This window comes from Sciurus vulgaris (genome assembly GCF_902686455.1).
Source record: "Sciurus vulgaris genome assembly, chromosome: X".
Classification (NCBI taxonomy): Eukaryota; Metazoa; Chordata; class Mammalia; order Rodentia; family Sciuridae; genus Sciurus; species Sciurus vulgaris.
In genome coordinates, this window is record NC_136471.1 from 104677158 (window position 1) to 104693539 (window position 16382).

The 16382-nt window shown below is 34.8% G+C and overlaps 1 protein-coding gene across 3 annotated transcripts in view; it reads left to right on the forward strand.

The window, feature by feature from the left end:
- The window catches only part of RPGR (retinitis pigmentosa GTPase regulator), a 73400-nt gene that overhangs the window by 34638 nt on the left and 22380 nt on the right, over positions 1-16382 (forward strand). The window contains exons 15-18 of one of the 3 annotated variants that reach the window (XM_079122819.1): positions 6716-6898; positions 8386-8443; positions 9923-10014; positions 13533-13944. In XM_079122819.1, the coding sequence (XP_078978945.1) occupies positions 6716-6898; positions 8386-8443; positions 9923-10014; positions 13533-13583 (384 nt within the window). In that variant the 3' untranslated portion in view covers positions 13584-13944. Of the gene's footprint in view, positions 1-6715; positions 6899-8385; positions 8444-9922; positions 10015-13149; positions 13945-16382 lie in introns of those variants that run through there. The other 2 variants (XM_079122817.1, XM_079122818.1) reach the window with 2 other exon arrangements.

Here is a 16382-nt window from a genome sequence, read left to right on the forward strand (position 1 = left end):
GGGATTTCTTATACTTTAATCAAGGAAAATTTTGATAGTAAACTTCCTGTGAATTTTGTGTAGATGAATACTTTGCACATTTAGTTCTCTTAAGTAAAAACAAATGTGAGAAGAAAGACTAGCAAACAAAGTGAAGTATTTTCTAGAAACAACTGTAAATTGTGTCTTAACTGCTGGAATCTCTGGTAGCTTCCCATAGCTAACCAAGTACATTGATTTGGCATTGCAACCTGCAACCAAATTCTACCACATTCTTTAAGTGCTTGAGAAGTAAGATTAATACTGTGATTAAAATGTATGTGCCAAACATGATTATTGAAAAGTAGACTTAAAGGGATTAAATAAGATGAATGATAGACAGAGTTCATAAAGTAACTCAAGGGAGATGAGAAACTCAAACTCAAGTTAATAATGTTAAAAATAGTGGCATTCATCTTCCACTTAAGAGATAACTGGTCAGCAATACTGAGATCATGTTCTAACATGCACATCTTAGTATTTGAACTGGTCTGGATGTCCACTTTTAGACGACATTTCTTACCCATTTCTTTACATTTCCATGGCCAAAATCTTAGAAGTAGTAGTTTCTATAGGCATAGTGTTCTGGTCAAAAGTGTACTGACCTAGTCATTTTGAAGCCAAGGCCCTGTTTCTAGCTTTGTACTTTCAAGCCACATGAATTTGGGCCAGTTTTTTCATCTTTACAGGCTTTGGTTTCTTCATCTGGAAAAGTATAAAATTAAAATGGGCAATCTAAGTAATTCTGTAGGAACACTAGGTGTTCATTCCCAACTATAGTTTTGTCAGAACCAGAATTGCTGGTATCTTTTTTCCTCAGGAAAAATAATCTTGAGTCCAGTCACCAAAATCACCCCACCTTTAAGCATACTAGCAGTTAGAATGAAGTAAATAGTTATCCTAAATTAAGCTTGCCAACTTTCAGTGCCATTTATTTAATTACATATGTGGCAGGTCTAGTGCCCTCTGAAGTTTATGAAGGGGTGTTTGTTGCTAGTTAGTGGTGGGATGGTGTGGGGGCTAAAAGAACCGAGACCTTCATGAATAGAAAGGATTTGCATATTTATAAATATTATATATAAATCACCTATTTGTAAATATTATATAAAGATAAGGAGAGAAAGAAAAGGAAGTTAAGAAAGAGACCACATTGTCCCTCATGAATTAACACTCGGTTACATAGATTAAAATAACTGGTTGCTTCTTTATCATTCCTATCTGCTGGTTTCTTGAGCTTTTACTGTAGTTTATCACTGAGGGAAGTGTGGGTTATATATATAGAATCCATTGAGTTACCATTTCCTAATCAGGACTTTGGCAGAAAAAGACTTTTTAAGGTAAGCTGCTGAGGAGTACCACAGAAATACCTGCTGCTGCTGAACAGCAGCACTTAAGGTGAGTGCAACTGAAATGTCTTTTTTTAATTCACTATGGAGATAAACTTGCTATTCATGTATATATAAAAAAATAAAATGTGCACCTGGAGGAAGGTGCTGAAACTCCTTCCTTTATTCTTTTCATTGTGCAAATTCAGTACCAGTAGCTGAATAATAGCTTAATATTTGGTACAGATTATTAATTCAACAAATATTTATGTACCAAACACCAAAAAGCAGTAGAAGCTTTGACAGTTCAGGTCAATCTCAAAAAGTGAGGGCAGCTTACAGTCCACCTCCTGTGGCCCTCTTAGCTATCAGGAACTTTAGGTATATTTTTCCAAAGGACACCAGGGAACACCAAGGCAGCTCTGCCTTAACTATTTCTTAACAGTGCTATTTGTTTATTTGTACCCCTATGTTCTTTGCCAGGACTGCCCAGACAAAAATATGACCCTCTAAGCAAGTCTGTGGCTTTCCTCCATTAAATCGCTTAATGAATAAGAAGGAAAGGGTATGCAGGTAGTAAGATGAGGCTCCTGATCTCAAGGAACTCTGTAGTCTGAATGGGAAATTAACTAGTACAATAGTGTTTGTTTGGAACTTCAGCTACTACAGACAACAGTTAAGAAAGAACTTCCCAGGAACAAGTGGGAAAACTTGAACAGAGTCCTGTCAAATAAAAAAATCAGGCAAAGGTTTCAAGGAGTAGGGCCTTTCCAGGATGATGGGAGTCATGGGAATGTTTGAGGTAGTGACAGCCTAGGGTACACTTTGGTCTTAGAAATAGAGGTAAAGGGCCTGATATGATTGTTAAGCAGGATGTTAAAAGAAAAAATAAATTAACCACACTTGGGTTTTTGTATGATCATTCCAGTAGCAATATGGAAGGTGGATTTGAAGAGTACAGGATGAGTTGGGGATCCCATTTAGGAGGCAGTTGTAGTAACCAGACAAAAGAACGAAGGGGACCTGGAAGAGGACAGTGGGGATGAAGACAGATGATATGTATAATGGAGAGAGACCTGACACTGGCAGCAAAAACTGAACTGCAGGAAGTCTGATTTGCAGGGAATAGAAAATAAAAATCAAGCATAGAGTGCTCCTGGTATATATCTCAGTTTAGAAAAGGAAAATATATGTTCTGAAGACTTGGGTACTTTGGTGAAAACATCCTAAATTTTTGTTTATTAATATGTACAGTAGTACATAAGGATAGAATGCTATTGGCAGGAGCTTATGAACCAGAAGAAGAGTCTGCAATGCTTTGAATATCAGTGTTGGAGGATGAAAATAGCTATGAGGGCAGCCCTTATGATCTTCAAATTATTTGGGCAGAGTTGGGAAAGAACATGGGTTCTAGGGTCCAGACCTGAATTCCAGATCTCAGCCTTTCACTTGATTAGCCCTGTGTCCCTGGAAAAGGTTTTTAGTTATTGTTGTAGTTATTTAGTGTTGTTTTGTTTTTAGTTATTGTTTTGTTTACCTTTCTGAGTCTTATTTCCTCTTTTAATAAAGGAGGGATCCTTTAATGAGTACTTGATACATGAAGCATGTTATGAGCACTCATCAGTGGTATTCTATATCATTCTGATTATCCTCTCTGATCACACCAAGTCAGATACAAAGGTACACTCAGGAATTTTGAAGTCACTGACTGATGTGCATGAGTTTAGTCCTATGAATTTGGCTTTTGTTTAAATACAGTGTACCAAACAAAAATAATTTATGGGAATAGATCTTTGGGAATAAAGTAGATGATAATATTGATAACCCTTAAGTAAGAGGTGGAGTAAAACTACTTTTATACACCATATGTGGGTCAGTAATGGCCCTCCATGTTTGAAGTACAGTGAAAGGCTGATCACACTTGTGTGATTAACCTATAGTGTAGGTGTTAGTGCTGTCACACAACAGATTTCCCTGTGTGCCAACATTGTTGTCAAATTATATAAAAAGTAATTAGCATGGAAAGTATAATCATGGATCATACCTTTGTCTAAGATACAAAAAGGAAATAAATTGTCTAAGGAAAGAAGAGGGAAATAAATAAAAAACAACAAATCTGAAAATGCCTACCACCAACAAAGTCTATGTCTGTCAGAGTTAAACAATACATTCAGCAGTTAAAATATAGAATTAAGAATGAAATAAGAGATTGGTGCCTAGAAAGAAGGAAGACTTAGAGATTTTAAAATGGTATCAAGCCAAGAATTTGGAGGTCACAACTGGTAGCCTTTGAATATGATCTGGCCTATGTACACAGTGATTTTTTAAAAAAAAATTTGATTGGTTGCCAATGTTGGAATATGGGGATATTTTGTATTTTTAAAATATTAATTGGACTTCCCCTGGAAAGGCTGAGTGTCTGAGAGCATCATTCTCTGGGGCAACCCTGGCCTGAGGTAGAGTCAAGGCTGCCCACCCCCAATTTGCTGGGGTCTCGCGTGGCTGCTTCTGACAGGTATGCAGCTGTCTTCTCACCTGCCCTAGCTGTAGGACTCCTGGCTCAGAAGAAAAGAATTTGTAGATGAGGGTAGAATAAATACAAGGGTACTTTATATGAATTATTTTCTAATAATAAGATCTAGGGCATTATGGCAAAAATGTCCAACCTTCTTATTTATTGACAGTCCTCAATGCACACTAGAAATACTCTTTTTATAGAGGGGTCTATACAAAATCAGTAATATTTATATACAATATATACACTATTTGCTCATGTTATTTTTGTGTAAGTATTCTTTTTAATCTTTACACAAACTCTCTGAATAAGGCATTGCTAATGTTATTTTCCCATTTTACAGATAGCCTGTAAAGTACATTGATTAGGTGCCATGCTGAGGCCGTGAGTGATAGAACATGGCTTAAAAACAGTGCTTAAACCTTTGTATTTAATGTCCTTCCCACCCCCTACTACTACCTTGGCAATCTCTAGTACAGTTAAAACATGAAGGCCAGGGGTATAACTCAGCAATAGAGAACATGCCTAGCATGCACAAGGCCCTCGGTGTTTGAAAGTCAGTGATGGCCCTCTGTGTTTGAAGTGCAGTGAAAGGCTGATCACCATACACACACAAAGGAAAAAAACAAAACTTTTCCTTTAAAAAACCCTGAAATTGAAGTTTAAAAAGGACACTTTTTTGACAGCTGTAACTTAAGATATAAATTTTTATGCAATATTAACTTATTTGGAAAAAGTTCACTAAATGACATGGAAGCATTTCATGAATACAGAATTATAGCACAAAATTTTATGCTTTATAATTTTGTGGAATTTAGGGTTCTTTTAACTGTATAGAACTATACACAAAATGCATATCTCATACATACATAGCTCAATGTATTTTTCACAAACTGAACACACGTTACAAACTGATCACCATCCAAATCAAGGAAAAGCACAGTATCAACTCCCCAGAAGCTCCTCTTCAACACCCTTCCAGTCTTTTACCATCCCCTCCCCCAGGGTAACCACTATGCTGATTTCTAACAGAAATTTCTAGTTCTTAAATATGCAATGTAGTTTTTTTTTTTTTTTTGAGGTGCTGGTAATTGAACCCAGGTCCTCACATATGCTAGGCAAGCACTCTACCACTGAGCGACACCCCCAGCCCTGTAATTACATTCTTAAGCAAACTGAAACTTACAAGGAATGTTGGCTTTCGTGATAATCCCAAGCAGAAATATTTTTAAAAATGTCATGTGGGACCACACCAAAGACTTCAGCTCATTGTGCTGTGTCTGAACAAGAGGTCAAGGCCCACTTACTTCTTTACTGGGGTCCTAACATAACACACATACTTGACCATTTCAGACTACCTTATATGTCTTATATGGTTCTAGTACCAAGAATGTGCTTAAACTTCACCCCTTTCTTTTTATAAAATGACAGTATTCTGCCAATCTCTCCTAAATTGTTTCAGTTTGAAGGTAAGTGCTTTCTGTGATTTAGTTGTCCAGATATGTGTAGAATAGTTTAAATGTGCTTAATAATCTCAAAGTCTTAAAATTGATGTAATTTCTTAGTGCACAATGTCTTTTTCTAATAGCTTTCTCAAATTTTAGAAAATGATGCAGTTCCAGTAGTTCTTAATTATTATAGATTTTCTTAGTTAATGAGTAAGATTGTAATTCATTAGAACAGATGTTGTGTTTTGCTTATTTTTAAATAAGGTAAAACGTCAAATTCCTTTTTATAATAGCATGCTCTTATCCTCTGATGACATTAATACCTTAGTTAACAAGCCTGATTGGAGTTGATCCAGGTGCTAGATTAGCCGGACTCTCCAGGTGAGGATTGTTCTGGAAACACTGCTCACTTACCCTCCCTCTGTGAGATGGGGGTGGGGGCATGGTGGCATAGTCTGAAATTCTGTTTCTCAGGAGCATTGTTCTTTCTAGTTAGCCTTTCATTTATGTATTATGAATACATCTATTTATCAGCCATTACTCTTTGATCTAGTAGTCTTGATTCTTACTCCCTTTCAAAGTGAAGTTGTCCCTTATAATGTTAACTACCAATAATGTGTATCTGGCTAGGCATAATTACTATATAATACATGTAGAGGGAAAATCATGCTGAAAAAACAAATTAGAAATATTTGGTAAGTGGTAGCTACCTCATGGTTAAACCTACCTAACCTGACTACAAATACGTTTTTCAGTATAGAGCAAGGACTAAAAATATTTTCTGTCTTTACTTAGTAATTATATGATTTACTAACCATCTTTTTGATCCATAGAGTAGGTATTTTATAATTTGGATTAGGTGAATAATAGCCAGGTAAACCAAATTCTATCTCCAGTTGGTTTTCCCTTTATTTTTAATAACCAAGCGCAAAGCATTTAAACTATGTCCTTTTATCTTTTTTCCTGAAATGTAAATAGTTATACTTACCTCTCTTCTGAATATCAGTGAATTGTACCTCTGAAGGAATTCTAAATCCCTATGTTTTAGAAAATTAACATAATAATGTTATAATGCTATAGTAAATAAAAAGTTTTTTTAATTTCTCAAGTTTAAAAGCACTCTGGAGGCAGCTAAGAAAATGAATTTCATTTTTTTACATTTTAACCTTGCCATAGGTACTAATAGAATTTTGGGAACCTTAGTCATTGAAATAGAGCAGCATGCATAAAATATAGTAACTTGATATTCATCATGGATTATACAGTATTTTATTCCTTCAACTTCTATATGTGATTTTATGTCCTACATGTTCTTTGAGGTGGTATAAATTATTTATGACAGCGGTATCAAATCTCTTATTTTTAAAAAAGAAAAGCTTACTATTCTCCCATTATCAATTTTGTCACAGAATGAGGAATCTTCAGAAACTGAAGAAGCAGAACCAGAAGACATGAATAAGAATATTAATGCCAAAAATCTGATAGAAGAAAAGAAATCTATAGGAAGTGATGAAAGTGTTTCTGAAGATGATGATGGTGAAACAGAAGAGTTGAGTGGTATCCATGACAACTCAGCTAAAATTGATACAGAGGTATGATGATGGATGCTTAAGTCCTGAGATCCTGCCAAAGAGAAGCATGTAGGTCCCGTGGTCCCTGCAGAGGGAAGATTACAGTTTTCTTTGGGAACAGAAATAGTTCTGTGAATAACTTCATTTATGTGCCAGGGAAAGACTTTGCCTAGTTTATGAGTCAAGCAAACATCTGGAGCACACTTTCTACACTGCTTGGTCGCATTCTGTTCCCTGCATAAGTGGAAGTCAACTGGTATGGACCACGATAGTACACTGTTGGGAAATGAACCAAAAAGTTGGAAATGCTGAAAAAGCAAAGTTAGAAGCCTCGTGCTGGTGGCAGAAATGGAATACATATATGTATATGAATATGTATATGGGCAAAGAAAGTTGGTCACAGCAGAATTTGAAGTTGAAATCAGTTCTTTTAGATGCACTCTAGACAAAAGTATATGTAGGAGAAATAAGAGGGAGTATCACTGGGAAGCAAAGATTATCCTGAAAGTGGAACTAGAAATGCCAAAAACATAATCTCCATTTGGTGACTTTGTCTGAGAATGACCTTGCTAGGAGACAGTTGGTAGGTTTGAAGTAATTTGTTTTGCTAACAGTACTGTGGATTCATTTCAAAGGCACAGAATTCTGAAACCCCAAACTCAATAACATTAATTCATTTTCACTTTTGGGACCTCTCATGCAGAACACTGAGTTGGTCCTGCCTCTAGCTGAAACACTCTCATCCTTTCTCTGTGCCAGGGTCTTCTCTCCTATTTAAATTCATTCCCTTTTAGGCCTCTGCCTGTCTCCCTTTTCCCTAACGTAGACAACTACTAAATCATATCTGCCCTTTATTTGAATGTGTACTTGTGAAAAGAGCATTGTTTTATATGCATGTACTTTTAACTTACAAAATGTTACTGTTCTATAGAGGTCATTCTCTTCATTGGTTCCTTCTTTTTCTAAGACTTCTTCACACTGAGGAAAAATATTCTAAGCAGTTATTGTTTTTTTTTTTTTTTTTCAGAAGGGGAAAATGATTCTGTTCGTAGAAAACATTTATGAGTTCAAGTTAGAATGTTCCCTAAAAGTTTTTAACATAGAGTCATTGAACACCAATTTGACATTGTAAAATGTTAAGACAAGTCATATACCAATTGGTATTCCTGAATCTTCTTTGAGGAGAATTCTTGAACCATATAGCATATGTAATATATATATAGTATGATATATATGTATGTATGATATATATGTATGTATATACATATATATACACACATATATATATGTATATATATACACAAACATACAATTTTGAGCTCAGGGGACATTAGCAGTTGGTTAACATCTAAAACCCTCATTTTACGAGAGCCCAGCAAAGTGAAGTAATCATCATATTTTTAAGTCATCAGCTAGAGGCTTGCACTGGAACCCTGCTTTCAAACTGAGACTAAATTTTCTACCACCACATAAATTTTTTTGTCATATTGTTTCTTTGTTATTTATAGGAAGAAAAAGGCAACCTAGATGAACGGGCCATTTGTGAATACAATGAAAATCCAAAAGGTATGAACATACCTCAGTTCAAAAAGCATATTTTTTAAAAAAATCTAGATACATTCCATATATACATATGAACATGTACGTGTGTGTGTGTGTGTGTGTGTGTGTGTGCGCGCGCACGCCATGATTGGGTGATTATAAACTCACATAATACATTCCTTTTTATATTTTTATGTCACAGGACCCTCATAACAAGCAATGAAATGTGCAGCACACCCTTATCTGTTCTCATTTTTAACCACCACAGCTCTCTCACATGCAAATATTCACAGTACTCATGGGTGGTCATGTGTCAGTGTTCAAGGATTTAGAACAGACTTTTTATTACCTATTTTTTTTCCTACTCAATCAGTATTATTAAGTTGGACCTTTGCCCCAAATCCCAGTTTATATCTCTGGTGAGTACTGTGGATCTCTTTGCCTATGTTAGGTTGGCCAGGAATCCTAGCAGCCATCCAGTTATTCCTTCCAGAGCCCAGAGCTGAGTCTCTGACCTTAAACGGGCATTGATGAGAAGTCCTTTCCCAGGCCAGGCTATTAGCATTAGAGAACAAGTGCCATGGAATAGAACAGATTATCAGTGCCCTCAAGACCTGTATCTTATAGATGCAAATCATCTGTGTTTTTACTGTATGGTTCCTAAATTATGTTTTGATACCCCCCACACCAGGGTGTGCTTTTTATCATGTTCTCATTAAAAATAACTGCATGGGCTGGGGTCGTGGGTCAGTGGTAGAGTGCTTGCACAGTATGCTCAAGGCCCTGGGTTCTATCTCCAATACCACAATTAATCAATCAGTTTTTTAAAATAACTGTCCATAATACTGGCTATCTGATCTAAACTTAAGCAGGGGAAGGAGTAGCTTTGTTAATCCTTTTGTCCTTTTAACTTCTACAAAAAGAGTAGTAAGTTTTAGAATATTTTAAACAAAATGTTAAAGTATTTATCACCTCTGAAGTATTTTTAGCATATAGCTAATAGTGTCAAAAGGAAATTAAATATAAGCTGTAAGAAGTCTGTAACATTAAAATTATTCATATGCTTTATAAGTAAACTTTAAAGATTGTTACTCAACCACATAATATGTGGGTTAATTTGAAATACCAAAAAATAACATGTCCATTTGAGTACAAAGAATCTAAGTGTAACTAGGTTAAATTTTAAAAAGTAATTCATATTTTTACAGAAATCTTCTCTAACTTTTCCTATTACCTTTATGACTATATTTAGATACTGATCACAGAAACATTTCAACACCGGTCAGGTCATCCTGGGCATTTAACCTTAACTCACCTTTTTAGGAAATACATGGTATAGACATTGCCCTTTATACTCCAGTGGTAAGCTTTTTTTTTTTTTTTTTTTTTTTTTTTTCATATTACCCTATAATTCAGGATCAATAGAGTTGTGCTGAAGTAAACATCAGCTCTTTTCTTCTTGTCATCAGTTGGAACAATATTTTTAACTGTATTCAATTGTAGGATACATATATGATCGTGTGAAGAGCAGTTCTTCAGAAGCTTCAGAAATTAGCGAGTCAACACCAAGTAAGGATATTAAAAAAGCCAAAAAGGTAAGTGAAATGAATTTTCCATTTTAGTATTAAGACCCTAGTATCAAATCGACCCTTCTGCTTTTTATATGGTGATCCACATCATCTAATTACCTTAGTATAAATTTTTATGACCCAAAAATACATGAAGAATTTCAGGTTGATGTTTTACATTTTAATAAACTAGCTTTCTTTAGTTAGGATTTGCTTGATAGATCTTTTGTTCCTCTTTTCACTTGTGTTTTAGATGCCTTCTAAATGACCTATACAGCTGGATTTTGTCTTTGGGATATTTTTACATGCCTACGTAAAATCTAAAACTAATAGGTGTTCCTATCTTTTTCCTCAATAATACCAGGATCTTAGAATAGTTTTCTTTCCTATAACCTCTTCCTTCCCATTTTACAACTCATCATACCCTGCATTTTAAATTTTTTCACTTTACAAATCAAGTTATTTGTCTTCTCTACTACTTGGCTTTACTCACATTCCTTTTTATATCTCTGACATCCTTTCTGGCATCCGTATGATTCTTCCTGAAGAAATTATTTGGAAGTTCTTGTCATAGATGTCTGTCGGTGGTTCATACTTTGAGTTTCTGTTCATTTGAAAATATCTTTATTTTACTGTAGTTCTTGAATGATAGAATGACTAGTTCGCAGTTATTTTCTCTTAGTGTTTGCTACCATTGTTAAGAATATAGCTTTAGTGTAATTGCTGATAACTTTATATATAGTCTGTCATTCCTCTGGCTGCTTTTTTAGATTCTTTGTCTTTGATATGTTTCAGTTCACTATGAGATATCTAGGTGTAAATTTTTTTATTTTAACTTTTGAAATTTTTATAACTCTTAAATCTGAGAATTTATATCATTTATCATAGTTTTTAAAATTCTCATCTATTATATATTTGTATATTTCCTCTCTTCCTCTTCAAACTTGGGTATAAAACTTTTCATTGTTGTCCATGTCTTTTATGTTTGGTTTGTTTGGAATTTGTTGTTGTTGTTGTTTCATTTTTTGTTTTTTGATTTTTGGAGATACTGGGGGATTAAGCCCAGGGCTTTCCAGATGGTAGGCAAGTGCTCAACCACTGAGCTACATTCTAAGCCCTTGTCCATATCTTTCAACGTCAATTTCATATTTTCTATGTCCAAGTGATATTCTGGGTAATTTCAGGGTTCTTACTGATTCTATAGTTCCTCTTATCAATCTGGTCTTTTAAAAATTAACATCTTGTTTTGTGCTTTAAATAATTTAAGTATACTTATTTTCTTTATTTCTTAATTCCAATGTAGTCAGTCCTTGAGAGTGAAATCTATGTGTTGCTTTGGCTGACTTGCTACGAGTTACTTATTTCCATGTGCGTTTTGAAATTTGGATTGTAAGTTCATGTTCAACCAGGTGTTCTTTGTGGAAATTGTATAAAACTCAGATAAAAGTGAGTCCATCCATGGAGAATGTTTATTAGTCTATTAGTTCTGAAGTACCTAAGGGTTAAGGGTCACCCACTCACACTGGTATTATGAACAACCTCAACCAAATATTTTTTTTCTTCACTGAAATGCTAGGCCAAGAGAGGCATGTTATTTTGTTATCCCCCCATGTTTGTATTGGACTTACATTAAAGACATAGTCCTTAGAGGATTCCCACATTATGTAGGGGTCTCAGATCTAATTTCCCACATTTTGTGAGATTAAAATCTGTTAAAACCCAAACAAGGATCTGAGTTATAACTATGTCAGTACTCACCTCTGAGGATTTTTGAAGCTCTGTCCTTATTTTGTGGTCCACAGGGGATTTCCTTTAATTTTTTTGAGAGATTACTCACACATTATAAAATCCTATTTTTTAAACTTATTCAGAATTTCTTGATATTTAATGGTGGCAGAATTTTTCAAGATGTGTATTCTTCCAATGTAGCAAAAACAGAAATACCCCCAAATTCCTGCATTTTGATTCATAGATCCTTAACTTTTGGGGTTACAAGTTTTTATTTTAGTTCTCCTATTTTTAAAGATAAAGGTTTAGCTACTATTATTAGCACCATTTTGGATTTTGAAAGATACAAGTTTTCATCTAGTGTTTACTTCCTTTTTTTCTGGTTTTGGCATTTTGTCAGAACCATTATTTATATTGTAACTCCTTAATAATCCTATTGTTTTTCTCTCTGGCCAAATCCTCAAAGAGCCTAAATCAGATGAATTATCATCTTGTTGATCTCTCCTGCATGTAGGCCTGTTGTCCACTCCCTTCTTGTATTTGCCTCCTCTGACTTCTGAGCTGCCTCATTTTCTTTTCTGCCTACCAGGAATCCCTGTTACTGGAGCTGCTTTCCTCTCTTCAACTCTTACCAGTATTCTGCATATCTATAGTAGCCCTGGCCTCGCCTAAGTAGCAGCTCCATATTCCTACTACCTACTCAGTCCCACAGGGTTCAGACTGCTATTACTTGGCAGCACTAACATTTTGCCAAAAGAGCTGATCCACAGGAATAGGGAGATGTATCTTCCTTCACCAGCACATTACAATAGAAATTTTGTGTAACTGTGATACACTGGGGGTGGCAGATATGCCCCCAAAACAATCCATCCTGGTTACATTTAAATATTACAGTAAATCATATCCTAGTTTTCATCCTTTTTCTTCCTTTAATGCAACAAAATGAAATATAAAATTTGTCCTTTAAAGAAAAATGATAATACATGAGCTAGATGTTGATGTGTGGATATTAGATCCTGAAAGGTCTTTCTTTAGGGTGGAATTAGGACTGCATTTTGGTAAAAGAGAAGACTGATGGTTGCTAAGAACGTACCATTATACATGTGCAACCCCATAACGATGTGATGAAATCATGTTTGAACTTGTTAAAAATTATACCCCTAGCCAGGTGCCACGGCTCATGCCTGTAATCTCAGCTACTTGGGAAGCTGATCACAAGTTCGAGCCTAGGAAATGTAGTGAGTCCATGTCTCAAAACAAAACATAAAACAAGGGTTGGGGATGTAGCTCAGTGGTAAAGCATCCCTAAGTTCAATCCCAGTCAGTACCACAAAAAAAAAAAAAAAAAAAAAAAAAAAAAAAATGATGCCCCTAAATACTAAGTGAACAGTTCACTTACTGAAATGAAATCTTTTGTTTGTGTGTTTTTTCTAGATTTTCCTCTTTAAACGGATGTCATTGACAGGTCAGAAAATTACGCAGAATAATAGCGAGCCACTCCCAGAGATAAAACCAATAGGAGATCAAATAGCTTTACAAAGCAATAAGAAAGATGCAAACCAGAACCACATGGGGCAAAACCTTCAGGATGCTTCACCACCAAATATGGAGGGAAAGTCAAAATCCTGTACAGTACTATAAATATACATTTATGTTTTCATGGTCACTGAGCACATTCATAATTTATACTTGAAAAATGTTATGACTTCTGAAGGAAATTTTCTGATAAAAGACTTTTAAAATATAAGTTAATATGTTTGAATCAGTTTAAATAGTACGACCGGTTTTGATATTTATTTATGCTAATTTTTTAACAGGCAATTTCAAAATATGTGCATCTCAAACTTCTTGAAGTGTTGTGGCCTTAACTGTTCAGTGTTGCATAAAACAATATATTTTTATATGTGAAAATTGAATTAAGATATTTCATAGTTTTTACTAAACAGGTTTACTTCTTTATAATTTCATAAGACAATGTTTGCAATCTCATGACACTGTAACAGTTTTTAATGTATTTGAAATTTTTAAAAACTGAAACAAAATTATTTGTAATGAATTTATTTTAATAAACTTTGTCTGGTCGGTTCTGCTGTTAAAATGGATGAGTATGAATAAAATTTGGAGGTACATGGAGTTATCCATTGCTCAAATGGGAGCACAACATCTGATTTTTAAAATATTGAAGGACATAAAATGTTTCCCCTGAGTAAAGAAAATATGAATGCAACTGTGTCAACAAAACATATTTCTGGAGAAACTGAGTGTTGAAATTTCTTTGCGTGAATAAAACATTTTATTCTTTAATCACAGTAATCGTTGCCCCATTTAAACGAAGAACAAATCTCTATGTTTCATGCACAAGGATTGTAAGAACGTTAATCCAGAGTAGATAGGATTTTTAAATCTTACAAAATAGTCTTCTGTGTGAATATTAAATTTAATAGAATTCTAGTTTTATTAAAGATAAATACAATTTTAAACTCAATGTTTACTAGTACAGTATTGCAAAAAATACCAAGACAAACCATATAGGAGCCAAGTGTAAGTACAACTCACAAATGGTACTAAGACATACCATTTGTGGTGCAGAATTCTGACATAACCTTAAGGTTCCCACTTACTGGTGCCACATGCCCTGAATAATTCCTTTCCTCTGAGTATGGATGGGACCAGTGAATATGATTGGATGTCACTCCCTTGCCCAGGTCACACTATATGGAAAGAGTGAAAGATTTTGTACATGTAAGTAAAATTCCTAGTTGATTAAGTTAAAGGGGAAAGGGAGCTAATCCAAGGTAGCCCAGACCTAAATCAGGCAAGCCCCTTCAAAGAGGCTCTAGAGTTCCAAAATAAAAGAAGTCAGGGCTGAAGAGGTAACTCAGTGATAAAAGAGTGCTTGCCTAGAATTTGCAAGGCTCTGGGTTTGATCCCCAGTACTACAAATAAATAGGCAAAATGGAAGTAAAAATGAAGAGGAAAGGTTTATTTTAAAAAAGAGAAGTCAGCTGGGTACAGTGGTGCACAGTTATAATCCCCATGGCCCAGTAGGCTGAGGCAGGAGGATCACAAGTTCAAAGTCAGCCTCAGCAGTTTAGTGAGACCCTAAAAAAGAGGGACTGGGGATGTAGCTCAGTGGTAAGAAGCCATTGGGTCCAAAAAATGAAAGAAAGAAAGAAATCAAATAGCTTATTTCCAAGGAAAGAATTAGGTCAGAAACACTTGGAAGAGTACATGAGATAAACCTCACAAAACTGATAAAATACCCCCGTTCTACTGGAGATTCCTAAAGTAATTTAGGAATAAAGTGGTTTTTTGAGAATCAACACCCAAGTTATCAGTTTTAATGGTAAGAATAAATGCTTTTACACAAACTCATAAAAACATTCCAACGATCTGTCCCTGGACTGTGAATGCTTATATTTCTTTTCTAAATTTGGTTTTATATATGGCTTTTACATTGAAGAAATACTACTTCCTATGTGCTAGATGTTATGCCAGAAACTAAGAAAATGGAAAGTCACAGTTATGTGGGAGTAAAATGAAGAATATGGGATGTGATTCTAATTATCAATTGGAGATAATAGGGCAATTTAAAAACTTAAGTTTCCTAATTGGATGGAAAGGAGATTAGTAAATATTAAACAAAAAACTGCTAACATATTTGAGAATGCTTTAAAAGAATCATTGATTAAATCAAACCATACACTAATTTCAAAAATAAAAGGATTTGCTGGACTTGGTGGCACACACCTATAATCCTAGTGATTCAGGAGACTGAGGTAGGAGGATTGCAAGTTAAAAGCCAGTTAGCAAAACCCTGCCTCAAAATAAAAAGTAGGAAGGAATGGGAACATAGCTCAGTGGTAAAGCACCCTTGAGTTCAATCCCCAGTACCAATCAATTAACAAAAAAGTTGTATTTACTGATAACCTTAAACTTTACAAAAAGTTAAATGAATTTTAATGCCCAGTCTATTCATCTTTGTTATCTTTTTCATTCATTCTTCTTTCCTTTCTGTAATGATGTTGCTTCAGACTTTCTTATTGACTTTAATGGGACCTGAAAATAGAAATCATTGACTTGAACATTGGGGAATCATTGACATTGTTCTTATATATTAAAGACCAATGTTAAATGGATATTAATTTTTTAAATATGAGCTGTCATAAGATTTTTAATATCTTGTAAAATATCATAGAAGTTCATGTCAAAACATGAAAGATAAAAGAAAAAAAATAGTAGTCATGAAGACCCGACCCTTCTATGTATGAAGAAGAAAATGTATAGTTCTGGGAAGGTGTTATATTAGTTTCCCAGGGCTACCTTAACCAAGTACTACAAACTGGGTGACTTGAAACAACAGGTACATATTGTCTCACAGTTCAGAAGGCAGAAGGGTGTTGGCATGGCCTTGCTGCCTCTGAAGGCACTAGAAAAGGATCCTGCTCCAAGTCCTAACTTCTGACAGTCTTACGCATGCCTTGTCTTGTACATATATCATGTCAATCCTTTGTCTTCACGTGGGGTTCTCCCTATGTGTCTCCATATTTGTCTTCTATGTATATATCTTTACAAATTTCCCTTTTAATAACACCAATCACAATTAGAATATAACCCACTCTAGTTACCTCATTTTAACTAGATTAAAGATCCTCTGTAAAGATCCT